This window comes from Nannobrachium achirus (genome assembly GCF_963921795.1).
Source record: "Nannobrachium achirus genome assembly, chromosome: 22".
NCBI classification, from domain to species: domain Eukaryota; kingdom Metazoa; phylum Chordata; class Actinopteri; order Myctophiformes; family Myctophidae; genus Nannobrachium; species Nannobrachium achirus.
The window spans coordinates 4,290,473-4,315,995 of NC_137829.1; the positions used below are offsets into that span (position 1 = coordinate 4,290,473).

At 45.3% G+C, this 25,523-nt stretch overlaps 1 protein-coding gene across 1 annotated transcript in view; it reads right to left on the reverse strand.

The window, feature by feature from the left end:
* dgkg (diacylglycerol kinase, gamma) overlaps positions 1-25,523 on the reverse strand; it is a gene marked incomplete at its 5' end in the record, with an annotated part of 127,305 nt that overhangs the window by 4,414 nt on the left and 97,368 nt on the right. The window contains 2 exons of the mRNA XM_080753174.1: positions 19,411-19,612; positions 22,236-22,326. Coding sequence (XP_080609300.1) covers positions 19,411-19,612; positions 22,236-22,326 — 293 coding nt within the window. The remainder of the gene's footprint in view (positions 1-19,410; positions 19,613-22,235; positions 22,327-25,523) is intronic.

The window sequence follows — 25,523 nt, forward strand, 5'->3', positions numbered from 1 at the left end:
GGCACCGCAGGGTGCCCCGTCACCCACTTTGAAAACCCCTGTTCTAGACGGCCATGCCGCAAAAAGTAAGTCACACAGATACCTGTACAGACAAGAGCACACGTGCACACACACACGCACGCGCGCACACACACAAGTAGTTCAGTCTCACCGCACAGGGGGGCTGCATCCAGGGCTCCCCATCAATCTGCATTGGCAGTGGCCTTGACGTCCTGTATGGAGAGGGTTGGAGTGAAGAGTGTTGTGTTAGGGAGGGAAGAAGAAGGGGGGGGGGTCAGATCACACGCACCTCCGAGGCACGGAAGGCCTGTTCACACCGTCCCAGGACAGAGTCAAACAGTGCACACTTTGTTCCCATGAGACCCAGTCCCAGACAGCACCACCCCTCCCTCTCTAAACTCACAGACCCACTGTATACACACACACACACACACACACACACACACACACACACACACACACACACACACACACACACACACACACACACTGTATATACTTGCCCAACACGCACACACACGCAAGCACACACGCAAGCACACACACACGCGCACACACACACACACACACACACACACACACACACACACACACACACACACACACACACACACACACACACACTGTATATACTTGCCCAACACGCACACACACGCAAGCACACACGCAAGCACACACACACGCGCACACACACACACACACACACACACACACACACACACACACACACACACACACACACACACACACGCACACGCGCACACGCACACGCGCACACGCACACGCACACAAAGTTAGTTTAAGCCTTTCATGCGTAGGGAAACACAGTATGGGAGAATGACTGTGATGAATACTCTTTTGCTCTGGTCTAGGAAAATATTAAGGGCAGCTCACTGAACAGGTGAGAGAGAGAAACTTGTGAATGTTGCCCCTTTAAAATGGTCCAGTAACTGGTTCACTGTGGATGTTAAATGGGCCGAGCACAGCAAGAGCAACATAAAACCTCAGCGCTAGAACCGCTCTCTTTTAGACAAAATGGTGGCAGAACTGCAAGGCGGGCCGTGGCGCCTTCAGGCCTGTCAGACGAATCATTTATCATCCTGTTTGACTGCGTATAAAGCGTATATAGATCTGATAATAGATCTGCTATTTTCGGTCCACAACGGGGTCGTATGATGAGGCATAAATTAGACATTTAGCATCCAATTCAAATATGTGATGAAATAAAAAATAAAATAAAAATCTTAACCCATAACTGAATACATTTTCTTTAACCCCATCTAATTCTATCCCTATAGTTTATGTGTACAACGGATGTCAGAATGTGGAAGAACGGAGTGGAGGCAGGGAGGGAGGGAGGCAAGCAGGCAGTGGGAGATAATCTGATGATGAGGCAAACCTGATGGTGACACTGGCACACTGGGCCAGTCTGCGACCGGCACTCTTCAGTCCCGTGTAGATCTGACCCATCTCTATGGCACCCTCCAGCCCAACCACCTCCAACAGCTGGTCACTCAGGTCTGGGAGGAGAGAGAGACAGCGAGACAGAGGTAGAGAGACAGAGACAGAGACAGAGACAGAGGTAGAGAGAGAGAGACAGAGACAGAGACAGAGACAGAGGTAGAGAGAGAGAGACAGCGAGACAGAGGTAGAGAGACAGAGACAGAGACAGAGACAGAGACAGAGGTAGAGAGACAGAGACAGAGACAGAGACAGAGGTAGAGAGAGAGAGACAGACAGACAGACAGAGACAGAGACAGAGGTAGAGAGAGAGAGACAGACAGACAGAGACAGAGACAGAGGTAGAGAGAGACAGAGACAGAGACAGAGGTAGAGAGAGAGAGAGACAGAGACAGAGGTATAGAGAGACAGAGACAGAGACAGAGGTAGAGAGAGACAGAGACAGAGACAGAGACAGAGACAGAGGTAGAGAGAGAGAGAGACAGAGACAGAGACAGAGGTAGAGAGAGACAGAGACAGAGACAGAGACAGAGACAGAGACAGAGACAGAGACAGAGGTAGAGAGAGAGAGAGACAGAGACAGAGGTAGAGAGAGACAGAGACAGAGGTAGAGAGAGACAGAGACAGAGACAGAGACAGAGACAGAGACAGAGGTAGAGAGAGACAGAGACAGAGACAGAGGTAGAGAGAGACAGAGACAGAGACAGAGACAGAGACAGAGACAGAGGTAGAGAGAGAGAGAGACAGAGACAGAGGTAGAGAGAGACAGAGACAGAGACAGAGGTAGAGAGAGACAGAGACAGAGACAGAGGTAGAGAGAGACAGAGACAGAGACAGAGACAGAGACAGAGACAGAGAGAGAGAGAGAGACAGAGACAGAGGTAGAGAGAGACAGAGACAGAGACAGAGGTAGAGAGAGACAGAGACAGAGACAGAGACAGAGGTAGAGAGAGAGAGAGAGACAGAGACAGAGGTAGAGAGAGACAGAGACAGAGACAGAGACAGAGACAGAGGTAGAGAGAGAGAGAGAGACAGAGACAGAGGTAGACAGAGACAGAGACAGAGACAGAGACAGAGGTAGAGAGAGAGAGAGAGACAGAGACAGAGGTAGAGAGAGACAGAGACAGAGACAGAGACAGAGACAGAGGTAGAGAGAGAGAGAGAGACAGAGACAGAGGTAGACAGAGACAGAGACAGAGACAGAGACAGAGGTAGAGAGAGAGAGAGACAGAGACAGAGAGAGACAGAGACAGAGACAGAGACAGAGACAGAGGTAGAGAGACAGAGACAGAGACAGAGCTATGGGTTAATATCAGGTGTGTAGTTGTCCTGATTTAAAATGAAGCAACAAGGAACTGAAAGTTCCTATGATTGGCCGCTAGTTGTGCTGTTCTGGCACCAGAAGCAACATGTTCTCCATAGGATTCCATCCATTTCGCCCAAACTTTTACATTAGTTTTTCTTACCTTAACCCTTTCCAAGCCACGGGGAGCCCCTTAATGTTAAAACCGTACTATATCGAACTTCCTAGGGGAGTCTTTTCCCGTACTTTCCCGTATTTACCGAAATAAATGATTTTCATCCGAAAATCGGCGATCGTCTAACCTTCCCTAGTCACCACTCGTGCATCGATAGCTCATGGCTGGGCTGAGATGAAGCAGAAGTGATGTCATTGGCCTTTCCTTTTCCAAGGCACATTATCCCATTCGGTTACTGTCTGTACCCTGGTGCTTGTACAGCAGCCATGCTAGGGGCTATGCTAGCGAAAATTTTCAGTTCTGCTCTTGAGTCACACATGGATTAATTGCGGGGACATTTACGTGAACAGATCGCGCACGCGAAACGCACGGGGAGATCGATGATTGGCCAAAACACCCATTCTATCCCAACGGAGATCGAGAAAATCACGGTGAGTTACTGACCTGGGGAAAAAAGAAAAAGAAAAAACAACGGCGCTGTTCAAGATGGAGGGGCTGCGGGCTCATGTTTATAAACATAATATTATGTCTCGATCACAATACAATAATAGAAATTTCACGGCTAATCTACCAACCCCCATTCTATTTCGGCTTAGAAAGTGTTAATAAACATTGTCATAAATACTTTATGGTTCCTGTCGCTAGTTTAAAGCCTCGTTTCAATCACCATGATATGCGTTTTGTTATATTTGATGTTATAACAGGGTATGCTGTAGGAGGGGCTTGTGATCATACAGTAGGCTTGTGATGATTCTTCGTGTGCTTTATTTTCGGCAAGCTCAAGACAAATGTCCCATGTATCCCTGCGGTTGCACGGGACCGTTGGCAGCCAATACCATTCGAGATGGTACCATTTCTACCAATGAACGTTGATTTCTACAATGATGGCGTCCGTCACCCATACAACGGCCAAAAAAGGCTTCATTTGCGCAGCATAGAAACCAATGGCTTTCCACCGTCCACAGTCTATGGTTAATATCCTGGGGCATTTTATTCAATATGGAGTTGAGCGTGGGTCACCACACGGCACTGAGGCCAATGTAATCTCTCTGTAATCGTGGGTCCAGCATACAAAATACATTCGTTTATACTACATGTCCTAGTTATGCATGGGTTTCACTGCCTGCACTAGCCTAGGACCTACGCACACACATGTGAGACCATGTGAGTGGTCTTTCACTCTCCTCTCGCTGACTCTCTGCCCAACAGCACCAAATCTACTGAGCAGTGCTACAAATAAAGAGGCCTGTCAGCTTCCCTTTACATAGAGTAATGCATTATCCATGTGACAACCGACCAAACTAACACAGCACAGGGCCAACAGTGGTTTAAATGGAGGATCGCTCACTGGGCCCACAGTAATTGGGATGGACTGTGTGTTTTAGCTGATCTGGCTCCTCCCCCCTGCTAGCTTCTGTTAGTGTTTCCCATCATTTTCAGCTTGAGACCCAAAAGATACATTTGGTCTCTCGCAGGGACCCTACAAAAAAAGACATAATGAATTAACCAATTAAACCCTAACACTTATGTTGCAATGATTTTTTCTCTTCAATGTCTCGCGTTGCCATGGTTACCATAGACTTCCATGTAATTGTGCAATTGTGTAAAAAGTGCACGCCCATGCCTAGATGATGCACCACGTGTGTAGATGCTGTTCACAGCTTTCAAACAAAAAAATCCGCTTGGAAATCCGTTCAGGCATTCATGATTTATGGGCCATTATGTTTTCTTCAGATGTAAACAAACATGGCTGCCATGTTTGAAAGAATGGGTTGGTATGGGGGTTAAACATGCAATTTCGCGATCGCGATCATGCCTAATACATTTCTGGAGGTCCAAAAAAAAAAATTGAAAAAACATTTTTTTTTTTTTTTCAAAAACGGCCCAAACTCGGGAAACTCGGGGTTGGCACAGCGTTGGTATCAATACAAACTCGGGAAACTCGGGGTTGGCACCAGATGTGTTTTAATCTCACAACATCTTACAACACAGCTTGTAGATCTAGTTTTGAAACAAATTTAAGAGAACGTTAAAGTGGTTGAGTGTGTCTGTGGGTTTTATGAATATTGAACCAATGAAAAGTGTGCGTGTATCCAAAACCCACCACGACACCGTTCTTGTAATGGAGTGCTTGTTTTCGGTGGAGATGACAGAGGCGCGCCGTCTTGAGCCACGCGAGACAACACCGAGCGAGTCGCCGCGTCGAGCCTTGCGAAGATCGCATGAGCCGACTCAGCGCCATTAGACGTTGTAAACCAGGGGTCCAGAAAAGTAAATCTTCATCTCCCCGACTTTCGGCACCTCCGTGCGGTCCAAGTGAACACAACGGAGCACTCCCCTACCTCCGGTTCAGCCAATCAAAAGCTTCCACGGGCGGGTCTTAACTGTATCGTGGTGGGTTTTAGATACACTCGAAAAGTATTAACAAAAGCGTGTGACTAAACTACAGTGGATCCATTTCGTGAAAAGTAACAGTTTCGGAGGTTTCTCATGACACAGCACTGATTTGGTTGGAGCCCTCTGTGTCGTACAAAACTCAGTTGGTCCAAATCACGTCCTGTCAGAGCACAGTTATTATTGAACCCAAAGCTGGATGAGCTGACCCACCTGAAACTACGCTGCTCACTTACGGCGGCTTTGACCACAGAATCCTGTGAGCCGCTGCTGGACAATGTGTGCTAGTGACAGGGACACGATTAGACCAGGAATGATTGGGTTAAATCTCTCTCTCAGTAGCCCATATTCCAGGGCTAATTATGCAGGTCAGAGAGAGGCGCTGAGACCTGATTAGCTAAGTCAGGCCGTTCAGTGGGCGGGCAAGCTGGTGCCAGTTGAACACCTAAACATATCCCAGCCCAATTTCATGCACACAGAAAGCTGCAGCTCTCTCCTGGCTGCCTGCCTTGGGCCATACAGGCAGAACTGTATGGCTGTGTCTTGCTGGATAGTGAGAAGCAGTCCTATTGTACCGTAATATGTATTTCAGTGTTATCTTAGTGTGTGTTACATTCTGTTCTCTACTGCAGCTACACATTCAAAACAATACAATGCAGGTAATGGAAATAATGAAGAGGCGCGAAGAGTCAGTTCAAACTTACTAGGGTTTGCATCAGTGCAGGAGCAAACAAAGTCATCATGTGGGGAAGAGCCAAGGGAACTGGTCAGACTGTTCCCTGAGGGTCTGGTTGCCATAGCACTGTCTAGTCCTGACAAGCAAGAACTTGCAGCTCTGCCTGTTTTGACTGGAACTATAGGCTACAGGCCTGTCTGTCTGTTGCAATGTAAACACTGTTAATAATTTCCCAATGTTGCCTGACCTAGCTTAGCCTGCTGGCTTTGTTTCCAACTCCAAACAGGAAACGGTCGTGTGTTCTTACTTTACACTGGGGAGGAGATGCCTTTTGTGCAAGGTCATGATGCAACACTGGACTCACGAGAAGGTGCTGGCGTGTGGGGTGTGTTGTGTTGTTGTGCTGTGAAGCGTGGTGAATTCTCATACTTGCAAGTCAGGATTGTAGGCAAAGGATACGTGTGAAGCCCAAATTATTCACAGTGACTGCCGTTCGGATTTGAAATAAATCGTATTGTTTTGTCGGTGCCGTGTCATTGTTCTGACGGCGCATTTCTCCGGCATTGCGTTGGTTCGACTCACCCCATTACTAACGCTATCCCTAACCCTAACCCTAACCCTAACCGCACACGTAGCCACGTAGTCGGAGTAATGAGATGTCGGACTTATGGGCAGTACCAGTTTTGTCGCATCTTCCAATTTTTGAATTCTCTTGTGCATTAAAATAATTTATCAAAGCAGATGATAGTATGAATCAAGTTATATAGAACACCCAGAAATCCAACAGCATCTCATTTGTTGGAATGGGAATTTAAAGGACAACTTTAGTTTTTTACAACAAGGGTTCATATTTTAGATTGTAATTAAAGAATATAAAAGATGAGTGTTAAAATAATTTCATTTACTTCTTTCTATTGTTTTAGAGATTCTTATTTCAGTGGTTGGGGCTTGCGTACAGTACAAGTAGCTAAATATGTAATTTTACACAGAATAAGCCCATTCCCAAGATACAATGCAACCTTTCATGGTTGGATGTGACTTATGGGGGCTAGAAGTGTTACTGTTAAATAGCAATAAAGAAACTGCTGGCTTATTGTGTCTAAAAAGACATATTTAGCCACTTGTACACATGCCCCCATGTGTACGCATGCCCCACATTTTAGCACGGTAAACGCGATAAAACAATAGAACGAAGCAAATGAAAACATTTTAACACTCACTTTTTCTTTTCTCTATTACAATCTCAACATATGAATCCTTGTTGTAAAAAAACAAAGTTGTCCTTTAATTTAAGAAATATAGTATTGTCTTCAAGGCCACACTAAGCATGTAGAGCAGCTGAGCAACATTCCAATGAGGTATCACATATGGCTGGCTTGTTGTAGTCATTTGTGCAAGATCATGAGTGTGCACGTGTGTATACATTGTTGTGTGTGGTGTTTAACCACATGAACCCCAGTGTTCCTATTCTGGGCATGTCATAACAGGTGAAAATAGGAGATGGACCATCTCACAAGGTGTTGGAATGCAACGCATTGCGAGCTTGTGGATTGGCTATTTTTGGCGAATAGGTTTGGTGTGGAGGGGTGTAACTATAATTTAATATATTTCACATGATTTCTTTTATAGTGTACAGGTTTGTAAAAATAATAATGAGTTTGTCATATACATTATCTTATTCATCTAGAGTAATGCATAACATCGAGCACTGAGGCGCCGTACAGACATTTGCGTGAAACTTCTTCTCCGTGTCGTCTAAGAATGGCCACTGGGGGCGCAGTACTAATGCATTGTCAATGGAAGGTTGTTTGGTGTTTTGTCGTTGCCGTGTCTCTTGGCCAAAAGACAGGCTGTGGTTGAGCTAGAGACACGGCAACGACAAAAAACCAAACAACCTTCCATTGACAATGCATTAGTACGGCGCCCCCAGTGGCCATTCTCAGACGATACGGAGAAGATGTTTCACGCATATGTGTGAGTCCAGCCTAAGAGGAACACTAATATTTATATTTGGGAGATTTATAATTTTTAGTAATGTTGGTTTCTGGCAATCCAATACAAAGTATGTATGTGTGACAATTATAGAGAAATTATAGAGAGAGAGAGAGAGAGAGAGAGTGTGTGTGTGTGTGTGTGTGTGTGTGTGTGTGTGTGTGTGTGTGTGTGTGTGTGTGTGTGTGTGCGTGTGCGTGTGCGTGTGCGTGTGTGTTGGGAGAAATTGCTGACGACCTCGCGGTCGCTTCTCGCCCTTACGCCGTGTTACTTATATCAGTGTTAGCAAAAACACTCTCTGCCTGGGGCTTCACCATTGCAGTTATGGTTTGGATATTACCATCCGCTTGACTTAGAGAGCAAACTTTAGACTATTTTCATAGTTATAGTCTTCTGTGTGAACGGCCCTTTAGGGTCCCAAGAACTGTATGTATTTCCAGTCTGCACTTCTCTAACCCCCACAGAGCTTTCTAAGAAAATACAATAGGATTCGGCATCCATTAATGACAAACTGGGCATTTGGTGAGCAAGGGATTAAGAGGGGGAAGGGTGATATAATGAATGCACATGACAGATGGGAATTAAGAGAGGGTCTGGATGGACGGAAGGAGACAGTCTGCCGTTCTTCTGTAGCTAGAAACTGCAGAGCGTGTGATTGCTACAGAAGTGGAGTAAAACGCAGTAAAATGTGACTTGCTCAGGAAAGAAGAAAATGTTTTCAAATTTACCAATGATGCGGTTCTATTCTGAGATCTCATGACAGTATCTAAAAAGCTTTTATCGTGCGGCATTAATTTTGAATCTTGAATACGCCTCCACTTCCTCCGTTTACCAAACATGGGCATGGCGTGGTCCCAGTGTGTGAGCCTGATGGCAGAGTAACCCGCCATGCTGATTCTCTCACCTCAACAATGTTTCCCGCCTCATCAGAGCTCTTGTGCTTTTGACTCTCATGCAGCCAGCGCTGTTACGTCTCAGTGAGGTAGCACCCAGAATAGAACAGAACAGCCTCTTACATAAGCCGTTGGCCGCAGTGCATCGTGGGACGGGGTGGTGGTGCTCTGCCAAGCAGCAGGCAGCTAGGTTTGTGTCACTGCTGTGCTTCACACGCCGTAGAATGGTGAACAAATGTGGTACGCGTGCACCGCATACGCCCATACGTGTACTGTATGCAGTGACTACACATGCCATGCACACGCGCACACACAAACAAAACCCCTGCCATTTTTAGGTCTCTCATGTGTTATGTGTGTGTGTGTGTGTGTGTGTGTGTGTGTGTGTGTGTGTGTGTGTGTGTGTGTGTGTGTGTGTGTATGTTTGGATTCAGGCATATTTTTTTGTTTTATTCGCATTCCTAAGCCAATAATTTGAGGAGACTCTTTGTGTCTCCATATATTAGGGACGATAGGGAACCACTGCTGGTCATCAAATTATTGGTTTATAATGTGACAAAAACAAAGAAATACCAGTAAGACTCCCTAATCGGGAGATAAAGCGACCGTCAGGTCGCAGCGTGATTTGAGAGCAAAATGTGTAGGAGCAGTGTCCAAAAAAGTGTCGGCCTTATGGTGGCGCTATATGGGAGAGATCCATGTTGATGACATGAGTGTAGACATATTGTGTACCGATTTGCATGATTTTAGGGCAAAATCTGTAGGAGAAGTCTCCAAAAACGTGTTTTGCAAGAATCGGCCTCATGGTGGCGCTAGAAGAGGGTCATGTGAGAATTGAGGTTGTGGTTTGGCAGGCAAGGAGTGTGTGTGCAAAATTTGGCATCGATCAGGGCAACGGTTGCAGGGATATGAGCAGGGCAAAAGTGTGACGTGTGACGTGTGACAGACTGACAGACAGCTGGTCGAGGTTTTGATAGTAACTGCGATCAAATTTGTCATATTTGTACATGGCTTTGACCAAAATAAAAAAAGACTATTTCTACTACTACTAATTAGTGTATGATCAGGCCAGCCTGTAGCCTAAACATCGACCACTCGAACCCGAGCATTCATATTCTGGGTTGTAACTCAGGTCCTGGTTTCACTGGTTTAAGTGGTTAACATTATGGAGCCTGGAAAGTTTGGGAGAAAAATATCCACTGAGTGAAAATGCTTTCTCGGCTGTCAAGGTAAAGAAACAATGGTTGGTCACAATGGCACTTTCACAGACTGGCTTTTCTGCAGTGGTGTAAAGTAACTAGTGTACATTTACTTAAGTACTGTACTTAAGTACAATTTTGAGGTATTTGTACTTGACTTGAGTATTTACAATTTCCAATACTTTGACTTTTACTCCCCAACATCTCAGATCCAAATATTGTACTTTTACTCCACTACATATATTATATTTGAAAACTTTAGTTACTAATTGCTTTGTAAATTTGGATTATTATTATTACAAATCATACATGAACCCCTTCAGCCCCCATATACATTTCGTCCATTTGAAAAGAGACGATATATAAGCTCAAAATGCATCACGCTTGTAGATCTGCTTTGAGCTTGTAGATCTGCATTGAGCTTGTAGATCTGCTATTTTTCAAAAGATTTGTATACATTTGAAAACTTGAAATGGGGCAATCTGCATAATGAGTACTTTTACTTTTGGTACTTTAAGTACATTTTGATGCCAATACCTACTTTTACTCAAGTAAGGTTTGAATTCCGCACTTTTAATTGTAAAAGAGTATTTCTACATTGCAGTATTGATACTTTTACTTAAGAGTGTTTTTCCACCATGCAATGCTTTTCTGGAGCTAGCCTGACATACCCTGTTTGGACTGCTTGTTAGCATCAAGAGCCTAGAAATGACAGCTCGCTGTTTCTACTGACACCTTGGAGCCAATATTCTCTGCAGACCTGCAGATGTATAAGAGGCAAATCATATTGATAAAGTGTAGGTCTGAAATCTGTGAACTTAGCCTTCTACTAACCTGTTTTAGAATTTGTGTTAAACAGTAAATAGAGTAGGGTCACTCTAGAGCAGTGCATGCAGGGGCGTCACACCAAATTCTGGGCCCTGGGTACAAGCATTCACTGCGGGGGCCCCCCATGAATGTTAACTATTGAAAAATAGCAGATATACAAGCTCACAGCGCGGCACCGAGTGCCGCGCTGCGAGCTTGTAGATCTGCTATTTTTGAAAAATCGTGAAAATGTGTGCCAAGAAACCTATGTTTCCATGTCAGTGATGCTCAAACTTTTTCATGTGAAGGACCCCCCCCATCTCAAAATATTTAGTTCCAGGGACCCCCCCCCCCCCCCCCCCCCAGAAGCAAAATTTGAGTTACAAATGTTCACTTAAAAAATACATATATTCAAAGATTTGCGCACATTTTCACAACTTTTCAAAAATAGCAGATATACAAGCTCACAGCGCGGCACTCGGTGCCACGCTGTGAGCTTGTATATCTGCTATTTTTCAATAGCTAAAGTTACTAGGGCCCCTCCACCTTGGGCCCTAGTAACTCAGTCCCACTTTCCTACCCCTTGTGACGCCCCTGAGTGCATGGTTCCCAAACATTTCAGGTCGAGACCCGAAAGAGAGATTAGACGTTTGCCCGGGACCCAAACTAGTGAAAAAAGCAGATCTACAAGCATACAACGCTTCGCACCGCGTTGCGAGCTTGTAGATGGGCTATTTTCACTCATTAAAATGGCGATAATAGCGATTCTAGCCCTTCGTAGCTCACGCATGGTCGTAGAGACCAAGCCCTGCCCGTTATGTTCCCGGGTTTACAAGGGTTCAGGCAGAGCGACGTATTTAGCCCCCTACAACTACACCAACATTCAAATTTCACAAACAAAGTGCTTAATAAAGTCTCACACCTGTCTAAATACGGTACGGCATTCTATAATTACCCATATCCTCAGTGTTCTTTAATCAGAAGCCTTTTTATCCGATCGTTTTCTGTGTTTCCTTGTAGTTCCTGGTGTTCCCCATGCGCACCAACCCGATCTATGGATCGATCGGAAGATCAGATAAAAAGGCTTCTTATTAAAGAATACGGAGGATACGGGTAATAGAATGCCGTAACGTATTTAGACAGGTGTGAGACTTTATTAAATCTGAATGTTGGTGTAGTTGTAGGGGGGCAAGGGCACAAAATAAGTCACATTTGATTAAGTTCGTACACTCACAGGATTATTTTTGCGCATGTACTGTATTTCCTTCCTCCATCCCCCACCCCCCCACCTTTCCCAGGCCATCATCGTATGGTATGGTGATCTGAGCTGTGGCAGATGGAAGAGAAACTGGACCTCACCTCTCTAGCAACACACAGAGGTGAATGTACAATGCGCGGGCGAGAGGCGCTCACTTGGCCTTTTGACAGAGAACGCTATGTTACAACAACGGCACAGCATAAAAATACACCCTGTGCAACCCTTCAGCCCGTCACTGTCGAATGCACCAGTGGAGGTTTGACGTTATGAAGCTGCAACTTTTATTTCTCGGCCGCTCTTGTCAAACAATAAAAATTCCATGGGAACTTTCTGCCGCGGGGGGAAAATGACAGCCATGGGAAAGTACAGACAAGAGCCGTTCTTTCTCATCAGCCTTGACAGACTCTTTAATGATCTTTTCCGCAAGTTCCTACACTGTCAGGAGGAGACGCAGAGCATTGGTTGACTTGGAGCATAATGTGAGGGAGGTCATCTCACTTCCCTAATGTCCATCCACTCTGAGGCTGTTTGATACAGCTACTGTACTACTGACTGTGCTGTGCAGGGTTGGGGGGAAATCAAAGTAATTATAGACTCTGCTTTTCTGTCGTGTGAAAGGAAAACAATAAACACTCCCTGGCTGCTGGGGGCCTGAAATAGCCGTCTCCTCCATCATGGAGACACTGACAGCAGGCACGTGCACACATAGACATCAAAGGGGGCTTGAGCCCCTGCCCTTTTATCCGTCTGTAAAAAAAGTGCCCTCTCTCCAGACCATGAATGCAGTTTTTTACTATGGTGAAAGAAATGCAAATGTCCTCGTTCCATGCCATAGCTGAAGGCAGCATTCAAGAGAATTGCCTTTGTCCAAACTCTCCTGAACTTGAAAGCAGCATCTTATGTTGAAAGAATTGTCCTCCTCTTTGCGTAGAAACCAAGCATCGAAAATAGCCGACCTCCAAGCTCACAACGCGTCGCAGTGCGAGATTTTCACCAAAAGGCCCTTTTAGAAATGTCAGCCCCTGCCTCTCTGACATTCTCTGCATGTCCCTGACTGACAGAGCTAGAGTGTTGTGGGGGAGGACATGCAAGGGGTGGGATCGGATGTGTGTCGTGTGTCGTGTGTGTGTGTGTGTGTGTGTGTGTGTGTGTGTGTGTGTGTGTGTGTGTGTGTGTGTGTGTGTGTGTGTGTGTGTGTGTGTGTGAGTGAGTGAGTGAGAGAGAGAGAGAGAGAGAGAGAGAGAGAGAGAGAGAGAGAGAGAGAGCCCGGCTGGAGGATGGTGAGAAGAGCGGAGGAATGAGAAACAAATGAATGAGTCACAAAGGTGAGCGAGAAACTGGGGAAACCTGGCCACCGAAATAGTGCACCTTTTATAACCTCGCACCAATTTAACCCGCGGACAAAAGTCACTGCTTCTCCATGGTTATTTGCACTTGTGAGTCAATGGGGTGTCTCTGCCCTCGCACCGAAACATATCAGTGTCAGACTGTGGCACGTCTACTGTATGTTTGTGCTCTGCACTCACCCTTCTCCCCCGTAAAGGAAGCTGAGGAATTTGATCCAGGCGCTGAAAAGGAAATGAACTGGGGAGGGGAGAGATGGAGCACAGATTAAGGTTTGAGGTACGTATATCCTTTTCCTGTCAACGCCTCCTGGCCAGAGTGAATTTCTCCCCCCACCCCTCTGACTGCCATTCATCTACAACAGACTGACAGACTGACTGACTGACTGACTGACTGACTGACAGGGACTGAATCTCAAGGCTTCGGTTCGGTTCTACCACACCATTTTACATTGTTTCCTCCACTCCATTATGCTTGAAAACCGAAGAAAAAATAAAGAAAAGAAAAAAAACTTTTTAAAGTCAAGTTCCATCCGGTTGCTAAGGAATGTTGTTTATGAGAGCTGGATATGAGATGCAGCACCTAAATTTAGATCCAGCCAGAGCAGATATCTCAGTGAAATGTTTGCTACCATCCTTTCTGCAATGTGTATCTGTCTTAAGCTGTATTTTCTGTCCATGCAGTAGAGTATACTGCTTGCTCCGAGTTGTCTACTGAGTACACAACTCAAGAGCAAGAAACAAAGTAAATCGGAGGCTTAAAGATTCATCTCTGAGGTCAGAACCACCCAAGGGTCCTTTCGCTCACTTACCGTAACCTAGCTGATTGCATTATCTGCAGCCAAGAGCTTCAAAGGCATGATCTTGTTGCGGGCAGAGCAAACAACTGTCATTAACAATTAGTAGTAAGCCGTGCACGCAGGCACGTTAAGACAATAGGAGTCAAGCATGTACGCAAGCAAGCACGCACGCGCGACACAGGCACACACAGATGCATATTTAACTATGGTGGGATAAATACATCATTCAAGCACACACACACACACACACACACACACACACACACACACACACACACACACACACACACACACACACGTAGAGACTGTCAGAGAAACTAGAGATGCCCTACTCTGAGATTTGTTTCCTTATAGGATTAAAGAGCAAAGAACAAATGTAATGAAGGTTAAATCCTGTGGGACAACGCTGTAGCACCAAGATTCCTGCGCACACATGCTTACATGCACGATTGCCTTGCAATTGCCATGCACACACTCTCAGAAATCCGGAAACTATTTGCATTTTACTCAACACATACATTTAGAAAAGCAAAGATCTCAACTGAATCAACACACAGCACATTAACTACAAGAACTGGAAGGGAATGTAGGGGAGGCCTTTGATAATCACACATGGGAAATTCAGTTTCAGCATGATCTGTAAACATGATCTGTAAACATGGGCAGGAGGCACACTGGTATGCATACATGCATGTACGCACGCACGCACGCACAAACGCCTGCCCACACGCACACACGCGCGCACGCACGCACGCACGCACGCACGCACGCACGCACGCACGCACGCACGCACGCACGCACGCACGCACGCACGCACGCACGCACGCACGCACACACACACACACACACACACACACACACACACACACACACACACACACACACACACACACACACACACACACACACACACGCACGCACGCACACGCACACGCACACACACACACACACACACCGACCAAGTCGGATGTAACAACTAGGGATGGGACGATAATCGCTATTATCGTTTATCGTGATAAAAAACACTCACGATAATCGTATCGTGGAGATTTAATTTATCGTGAAATCATCCTCCGTCATGCAATGAGATGAATTCACCTTTTATTTGCCGAGCTGCATATCCGGTGCAACTTTAAACCCTCTATAATTAATAAAATGGTCCCGTAAATAATGTACTTGATACTTGATGACATACTTTCTTTTCACTCTCTATACCAAATCTCTTTGCCCGATCTACAAGCTCACAATGCGTCGAGCTTATAGATCTGCTATGTTTTGGAAAATGTTCCGTCCCAGGATAATGGACGTTGGGGATATTTTGATTATCGCAATATATCGTAAACCGCAATTTCTTTGGTCACAATAATCGCGATATGAAAGGTTCATATCGTCCCATCCCTAGTAACAACGTGAGCAGATCAGCAACAGGCTGATCTTGCTGTGCTTCCTTCCTACGGTCCGTGTGTAAAAGACCCACTCCTACGGTCCGTGTGTAAAAGACCCACGCAGCTTCCAGAGAGGGGCCCTGTAAGACCAGCTCTCCTTCTCACCAATGTAAGTGGACAATGCTACGTACCCTACAACACTCTATGTTCTCTTCCGCAAATGCCGAAATAACATACGTCTGCCTCTGCTCTTGTGGAAATCAAAGAATCAAAGTGGCACGCACGGGTGGGGTTTATAATATATAAGCCCCACCCGTGCGTATATAATATACCCAGGTGGTTATACTATACCCACCTGGGGCTAATCAATGCGTGGCCACCACGGGTGATGTGTCTTCTTCAAAGAGTATCCATGTCAACTGCCCAGAGGGGTCAGTCCCCATACATATAGAATAGGGTGGAGAGACATTCATTTTAAGAAGTCCTTTTTAAGATTGCATCAGTGTTAATGTTTATACGGAACCTACCGCTGAAAAAGGAATGCAGCAGGGTCCGCCAGGTTATATTTTGGAACGCAGCAGTAAGTCGTCAGAAACTGTATTTTTTTATTAACTGTAAAACACGCAAATAAATACATTTCCGGTGCCTCCGGTGTGTGTTTAATAATGTGTAGAGAAGTTGTCAAAGAACGCATTCATGGTCATTGTGAGAAAATGTAAGATTATAGCAAAAATAACTTGTTTGATTGTAATTGAATGACACTAAGTAGTAATAAGCAGGATAACGAACATTGAGGCGGCATTATTGAGAAATAAATCCCTTCAGGGTTATTCAAGACCCCTCTGCTTCGCGTCAAGATCTTGACCTGCATCATCCTATTGGGGTTTATTTCTCCATAATAGCTGTCCCTTATATATCTTATACAAACTATATCTGTGTGTGTGTGTGTGTGTGTGTGTGTGTGTGTGTGTGTGTGTGTGTGTGTGTGTGTGTGTGTGTGTGAGAGAGAGAGAGAGAGAGAGAGAAAGCGCAAAATTCTCCCCTGTGTTCTCTGGCTATAAATACTTGGGGCATATGGACAGAATGTCCTGTGGAGTCAGAACCTTTGGACTGAGCAGTAAGGGTGGGCAGCGATGCCAGGCACAGGACAGGAGATGGCCATTGGACCACTGGGGGTGGGGTCAGCTGGGAAGGTGACCACATGTGTATGCAAACACATGGAAAAGTACATAGATACATAAGCACGTGCACAAAATGCGTGGATGAACTCCACTCTCTCCTCTCCCTCAGGTGTATAGATTTATGTTTTCATTATTAATTGCGACTGTCAGGTCACAGTTACTATCAAAACCTCGACCAGCTGTCCGTCAGTCCGTCTGTCACACGTCACACTTTTGCCCTGCTCATATCTCTGCAACCGTTGCCACGATCCATGCTTTTGCCCTAAAGTCATGCAAATCGGTACACAGTATGCCTACACTCATCTCATCAACATGGATCTGTCCCATATAGGGCCACCATCAGGCCGATTTTTTCAAACACATTTTTGGACAATGCTCCTACACATTTTGCCCTAAAATCACGCTCCGACCTGACGGTCGCTTATCTCCCGATTAGGGAGTCTTACTGGTTAATGTATAGGCAATTTGTTGCTATATGCTATTTGCACCACTACTATTTTGCTCTTTAACTTATTGTTGAGGGAATTGGATGTACAACAATTTCAACAGTATGAGACAATAAAACATATTGAACACCTCTCATCCTCTCCCTCTCTTTCATTGTGACCGTCAGGTCGCAAGTTACTAGGAAAAGCTCCACCGGCTGTCCCTCTGTCAGTCAGTCAGTCTGTCCGCCACGTCACACTTTTGGCCCTACTCTTATCTCTGCCACCGTTGCCCCTATCCATGCCAAACTTTGCACAAACACTCCTTGGCTGGCAAATCACAATCACCACCAGGCCGATTTCTTTTTTGCTAAACACATTTTTGGACACTGCTCCTACAGATTTGGGCATAAAATCGGTACACGGTATCTCTAAAGTCATGTCATCACCATGGATCTGTCCCATTTCCCATATTCCCTCGTGATTGGCTACGATTGCCTTTTAAGGTTTGTGTATGTGACGTGACGGTCGCTTATCTCCCGATTAGGGAGTCTTACTGGTATATTTCTTAATGTTTTCTCTACTGTCATTTTTTCATCCTCTGCTTCTCTCGTTGTGCCGCTCTCTTTCTGGTACAGCACAGCCTTGGAGTCTCCATGGGAACAGGTTTCAGCACAGTCAGAAGAGATGCAAAGCGGTGAAATTGAAAGACACAGAAAATAAAAGGACGAATAAAGAACAGGAGGATTGGCACGGTGATATGGGTGAGGATACAGTAGAAGTAGAAGTAAAGTTCTGCATAATGTAATGGATGGGCCCAACTTTTGAAAAACTGACGTCTGACGTCCACTGCAAAAAGAAAAGAAAAAAGGAAAAAGAAAAAAAACTTCACTTTTTGATTCCCTATAAATAAATATCCTCGGTAGTGACAGCTGAATTATTCCTGAACTTTTTATTGCATAGAATGACAGGACATTATAAAAACGAATTCAACAGACACAGTTGCCGGGAACAACATAAACTAGAAAGTCTCCGCCTGGCCAGATAGTAGAAGTGAATCTTATCTAATCAGGATGGAATATGAAGAATTCAACAGATCTGTCATGATCACATGACTATACGGTAGATAATGTGTACCAATGTTTGGACAAAGTCTGTAGGAGTAATATTTAAAAACAAATCTGCCTCCAGGTGCTGGACAGACAGACTGACACACACACACACACACACACACACACACACACACACACACACACACACACACACACACACACACACACACACACACACACACACACACACACACGGACGGACGGACGGACGGAAGGACGGACGGACGCATCTAAATCTGTTGAAAGCAAACGGACCAGTGGCCGACTGAATTGTTCAATTATTGTATGTGACAAATAATAACATGCCCTGTTTGTTTGACAAAATAACATGAAAGAACATTGCCAATAATGCAACTCTCCTCTACTCTCCTCCCTTCCCCTGCAATGTTGGAGGTCAATTTGTAGAAAGCTAAAATAGCTGTTCAGTTGCTGCCACTGTCCTTGAGGCGAGATCTGCCTGCATAGCTTGTCCCCAAGGTCTAAAAGGAACAAAGGACAGTCTTCTTACAAGCCCGCAGGGAGCAGAGCGACTGTATATGTCCACGGCAGGACACAGATAGATACTGACATCCAACGCAACTCCTGCTGCCTGGTGACACTGTGAGGTCACTAAGCACTTTACCGTAGAGTGTTCTGCAAACACTGAGGTAGATGTGAAAACAGATCCCCTGGCTTGTGTTCCCAAACTGTTTTCCTTGGAAGTTACACACTAGAAGTTGAAGTGTGTACACTCATTTGTTCCATATGCCAATGCTGGCCCAATAGTGTGGGGGGACAAGCCTTCTCTTTATTGCTGTATAAATGACCTAATGTTTGGCCTGCTGTGTTTTGGCCATGAAAGTGTCAGCGACACACAATAGATCTTTTGACACCCCATAGGGCTCCATTCAGACCATGGATGGAAAACATTCAATCCATTTAGTACGACAGCAGAGCCAAGACTTAGGCCCTGTGTGGCACCTGGAGTCGTTCTGTGGTGTGTCCTTGCACTTTTCGCTTGACTCACCTTGCACACAGAATTTGAGCCCCTTAGCGTCTGTGACGGTGCTCGCCGGCGTCCTGTCCGGGACCTTCTTGCTCATGCGGTTGTAGTTGCGCCTCTTCTTGGTTTCGCCCCACAGGTTGGAGCCGCCGTGCATGCTGGGAATGTTTAGGACAGCGATGCCCTCCAGCGATGTATTACTGAGGTCCAAGATGATCCCATCGCACTGGGGACAGAGAGAGACAGGCAGTGAGAAAGACAAAGGCAACAGTTTAACATCTTATTGAAATCAAGGAACTTTAAAAAAATATATATATATTTATGGATTATATAAACCAACAAAGGTAATGCTGAGGCTTCAGGTAATGGATACCTGGAATGTCAGAGTCAGTTGGACAGCATAATGTCACGGAGCACAGAGACTTTACTCACTTGGCCCAGCTGGTGTATCATGGATAACAGCAGGGGCAATTGATTTGCCATGATATGTTACATGGACAGAAGCTGCGGTATGTAATTCCAAGAACTGTATAACTGAGGAAGCTAGCTGTAGAATAGTAAACAATGTAAGAACAGATCAAGGTCTATAAGAGCTAAACACGGAGATCAGAATAGAATTACGTTTGGCACCGTTCACCCAATGTTTGTCATTGGACAAAACTCATCTGGATTCAGTCATTTAATTTTAAACCAAAGGAAGGAGAATATAAACAACACCTTGCCATGACTCATTGCCCACCCTTGATGGTGGGGGGTGGCACCACAGATTATGTCAGAATGAACCACACAACCTCAACAGCAGACCAATCACAGGGATAGCAAGATGTTGTGTGTGTATATATATATACACACACACACACGCACGCACGCACGCACGCACACACGCGCGCGCACACGCACGCACACACACACACACACACACACACACACACACACACACACACACACACACACACACACACACACACACACACACACACACACACACACACACACACACACACACACACACACACACACACACACACACACAGTAAATCACTTCTTCCTTTCATTATAAATGTATTCCATTTCCACGGGGCATAGCATAATTATGACTTTAGTATAATTATATCTGACAGAGGTCTGTAACTTGCATAGCATGGTTAAGTCTGGTTAGACAGCTTTGGGCCATAACACTGACAGGCTGGCAAGGTGGTTTAAAACAACACCTCAGACCTTTGTAAACTGGTAATGATTAGCATTTAGTCACTAAATGGTAATCATTACCAGTTCACAGAGATCTGCGGTGGGTGGTACTAACAGGTCATGCTCTCTGGCTGAACTGTAATTATTAAAACATGCCACTGGCCCCTGGTCAACATTAATTGTGCTTGTGAATGAGTGTCTAGCCGAGAACAAGAGAATGTGCAAACTTGGCAGTTCAGACTAAGAGCTCCAGCGCCTGATACTGATAACATCTTTCTGTATAGCTGTAGAGTCACCTCTAAAGTTGAACCAACAAATTTCTGTTAGAACAAACTTCCATATCAAGGCTCACTGTTTGCAGACCACAAAGGTATATAGGGTTTAAGGGGTTAATGCTGAGTGTAAATGGACACAACTGGCCCTGTGATGGTTAAAATGTTACACTTTTTCAGACCTGCCAACCTGTACTCATTTTGCATAGAAACTACGCAATTCTAGGTCTCTGTATATGCATGTACGAAATGCCCAATGACAACTATAGGCAAATCCAGGGGATGGGCGAGGTATAACAAACCAAAAATATGCTACAGTTGGCTAAATAGCCGAGTGCTGGTGAAAGAGCCTGCCTAGTGCCTACCTCTCGCTCGGACCCCTCCCCTCCCTCCCTGCGTGAGCAGCTGATCAGCTTAAAACTCTCTACACACAGACCGTGAAAAGTAGCACGCATAGGGTGACCAGACAGTCCCGTTTTAAAGCTGTGTGTCCCAGTGTCCCGACAAATATCTCTAAAACACTAATATGTCCCGGTTTTCAACATTCACTACAAAATTGTCCCGGTTTTCGCCAGAATTAAAATAATAGTAGCTGTTTTCAGTTGTTGCATAGACATTTATCATGTTCTTTTCATGAAAACATGCTCACCTAACCAATCAGAAAAAAGGAACAAATTCATTGCGTGTCTGAATTCAAGCTGAGGCTGTTTGTCAATCACTGCGCGTGCACAAACGTTAGAGAATGGGCACGTGCGTGTGCGGTAACGTGCGCGTTGCTTTTAGGGTCCCAGTTTTAGGCAACAGTGTTTTGCGTCCCGGTTTGAGTGGCTGAAAATATGGTCACCCTAAGCACGCACCATCGTGTCGGTGTCGCACTGACCACAGAGCCTAGAAGGAAATGGGATACATACGGTCACGGGAGAGTCATAATAACTCAGTAGAAACTTCTTCAAATGTGTCACGAAACATGAAACAATATGTTCGGTACGTTATGGAGTTTCGTGCATCGTCTGATTGAGAAAAGATTGGTCGTGCGAGTCGGTGCACTGCTAACTCACCATGCATTTTGCACGGTGTGCAACAATTATATTATTGACATCTGCCATGGACAGATGTTTTCAACGAATCTATCATCGTTAAAAGGAGATTGAGGAGGTTACAAAGGGTTTGTATAGGAGGGGGGCGTGTGTGATAAAATACAAATCAAATATCTAAATACTGAATTGAGAAACTTAAAAACTGTCTGGGGTATTTTTTGGGTGAAATAGCCCTTTAACCCACCTATCATTTTGTGTGACACTTCTCCCTTCCGGGTCCATTTGGTTACATATGTATGCTCTCAGAGTTAAATTAACACTCAGGATTTTACAGTATACCAAGAAGCCTCACCTCCACCTCTATGCATTCGTTAAGCTTCTTGCACGTAGCAGATATGGTCTCGGTGGTGCCAAACTCAAAGTACCACAGCTTGTTCTTCATTCTGTACAGGAAAGGGGGGGGAAGAGAGAGAGGGAAAAGACAGTGACATGAGTCCTTGAACTGGCACGTAATATTCACAGGTCTCGCTGACTGCTACACTACGCTTTTAGGCTGCATATGTTGTAAGCCCACGGCAAGGACGCGTCACTGTGTGAAGGAGCACATACTGAAGCTGTCCAACACCCAAATTCATCTCACGTCCCAAAACCGAAAGCATTGGACAGTCGACGAGTGCTTGACACAGGACGTTAAAACACCCCAAGGCCCTTTCTCTGGAGGCAATTCGGGGGTAACACAGTGCTGTCTGTGTAATGACCCGCAAAGGGTCAACATCAACAAATATTTGTTGCTGCAGTCCCTGTATGCCAGTGGTGCAAAAAGCATTCACATTTATTACTTAACTAAAAGTATCAATAGTGAAATATAGAAATCAAAATGTACTTGAATAAAAGTATGAAAGTGTCGACTCGGCATCAACAATCAACATCTAACGCATCGCGACACATTGTGAGCTTGTAGATCGGCTATTTTCAAATAGCCTGCCCAGGTATAAAATAGTGCTGAATTGGTTAATGTATGTTTTGTAAATTATAATTTATAATTGCAAAGTAACTAGTAACTAAAGTTTTCAAATAAATGTAAAAGTACAATATTTGGATCCGAAATGTAGTGGAGTAGAATTGGATATTGGAAATACTCAAGTAAAGTACAAATACCTCAAAATTGTACTTAAGTACTGTACAGTACTTCAGTAAATGTACTTAGTTACTTTACACCACTGCTGTATGTCACAGCTGATACGTACAGTAGGACAGGGCTGAAAAGGCACAGGAGGAGATGATCAAATCGTTCATGGTGTATGAATGATATTGTGTGTGTACGGGAAAAAAAAGACACAATGGCCAAGGTGCAGTTTAATTTCTGCCTCATAAGCTACATCGTTTTTTGTCTAAAGATATCTGAGGTTGTTGTCGTCTTCTTCATCGGTTTCACTTTTGTGAATGACCAATGGTTGAATAACAGCTTACAGTCAAGGTGAAATCTCTGCTTGATGTTGCCGTAAAACCTCAAATGCATTAACACACTCACACTCACACACACACACACACACACACACTCTGCCCTGATGAAAGATTAATGGAGCGTGCAGCCAGGGTTTTTTAGACAGACGGGAGTGGGGTGAATCACTGGCTCACTGACTGAGTGATGTGAAGGCTCAGCCCCCTGGAGGTTACCTGATACACCAGGAGGAATCTGAGCACAGCATCTGACAAAGGAGAGAGGGAGGACATGTAGCCATTCATGGTCAGAAGTCCTCCATTGTTCAGCGATGACTGGACCTTATAATCTCCACTTAACGTGTTTCACCCTTTGTTTGGCTCGCGCAGAGAGACATTGTGCTGATGATGACCCCGTTGCGCAGTAGAGTGCGGCAGACACATCGTCCGTTATTCACATCGCCAGTGGTGGGAAAAGTATCAATACTGCAATATATAAATATTCTGTTAGGCTGCACCCACACCAAAGTATGGGCCAGCGGATAAACTCTTCTTGTGCGCGGCTAACTAAAAACGGAGAGAGCGCAGTTCATTGGAGAGACCTGTGTCGTGGCCGCCATTCCAGGGAAGGCACGATGCCACTCAAAGTGACTATTGGCCAATCACAGCGCATCGTTTCCTGGGACTTGTCAGAATCTAGGGTGCGTTTGAGTAAATGAACGACCAGAGGACACACCAGTGCGCTCAGTGCCTATATCCGAACGCACCGGTTTACAAAAAGACCTGCCCCCACTTGCCTCCGACTGGCCTTACTTGGCGCCCAGGATACAGACGCCCCAGAGTCGGAGGAGGCGTCTACCTTTTTATTTCTATGGTTAAGCAGATTCACCTCAAAAGTAGTGCCAATAAACCGATCACAACTCCGCCCCTCCAGACGCTGTCTCCGCCTCGACGTCCGACTAGTATCACAGCATGCCTCTATTAGCTTCATTCACTTCAATGGAAATACCGCAGATTTACACACATTTTATACATTAAATACTAATTCAGTGTTGGACCCAGAGCTTCGAAATCTCTTCCTGGTCCGTCGGCAGGGCCTGGCATGCATTGGAGGAAGGTGGCGTGAAAAACAGTGTTGCGGCAAAGTTTTTATTACGTTGCGCCAGAGTCCTGCAACGGGTCGGGAAAAATATATACTATTATAAATTTGGGGTGCGAGGACGGGCGGTGCGCGACTAAACACGGGCGGGCGACATTTTACTGTGAAGATCAGACAACTGTTTCTGCCTAAACAACGTCACAAGAGCGCACACAAGTGAGCAGCAGGACAGAACAGAAAGTATGTTTCCGCCTAAACGTCAAGTCACACACATAATGGCGCGGCTGCCCGCTGGAACGCACACAGTCACAGTGAGGCAGCAGCCTGCTGCTGGCAGGAGGGCACCGACACACACACACAACACACACAACCACAGCACGCACTAGCACATTAGCCTATGTTCTCATCATAGCAAGGGTGGTTTAAAAGGCTATCTAAAATAATTAAGAGTGGCAGCCAACCTGGCGTTTATGTAAATACTGTATATTGCGTCGCAAACACTGAGGATGGCGAGGCATGCAGGGACCAACTATGGAGTGAAAATAGAGTGCGATGCCATTTGGAAGAATGCACGCACGGCTGTAGGCTATTTACTTTAATGCATGTAATCACGGGTAGGCGGGTGGGCGACGGGTCCTTTTTTTGACGGGCAGGCGGATTTTATATAATGACAGGTAACGGGTCGGTCCACGGATCTGATTAATGACAGGCGGGGCGGGCGCGGGTTGTAAAAATTGGACCCGTGCAGGACTCTGGCTCAAACCACCACCCCAGCATCCACCTGTGGGCTTTGTTTCTATATTTAACCAACAGACTCTTTTTATCCTGTTCTTATAAACAAACAATGATAGTGTGCTTAGGCCCGGGTATTGACAGTACATTCATGGGGCATGGTATACGTAATACGTACATGAAAAGGCCTGGCTGCTGATAATGATGACAACATGGGTATTCTATTGATACAACAGGCTGGATGCCATGTGGGTGTACCAGGCCAGTGTTGTGCCATGATACTGAGCCCGAGCACACGTTAGCAGATTTCTGTAGAATTCACCTCCAAAAAATTGCTCTTTTTTCTGCTATTCTGCTCACAATGCCCAC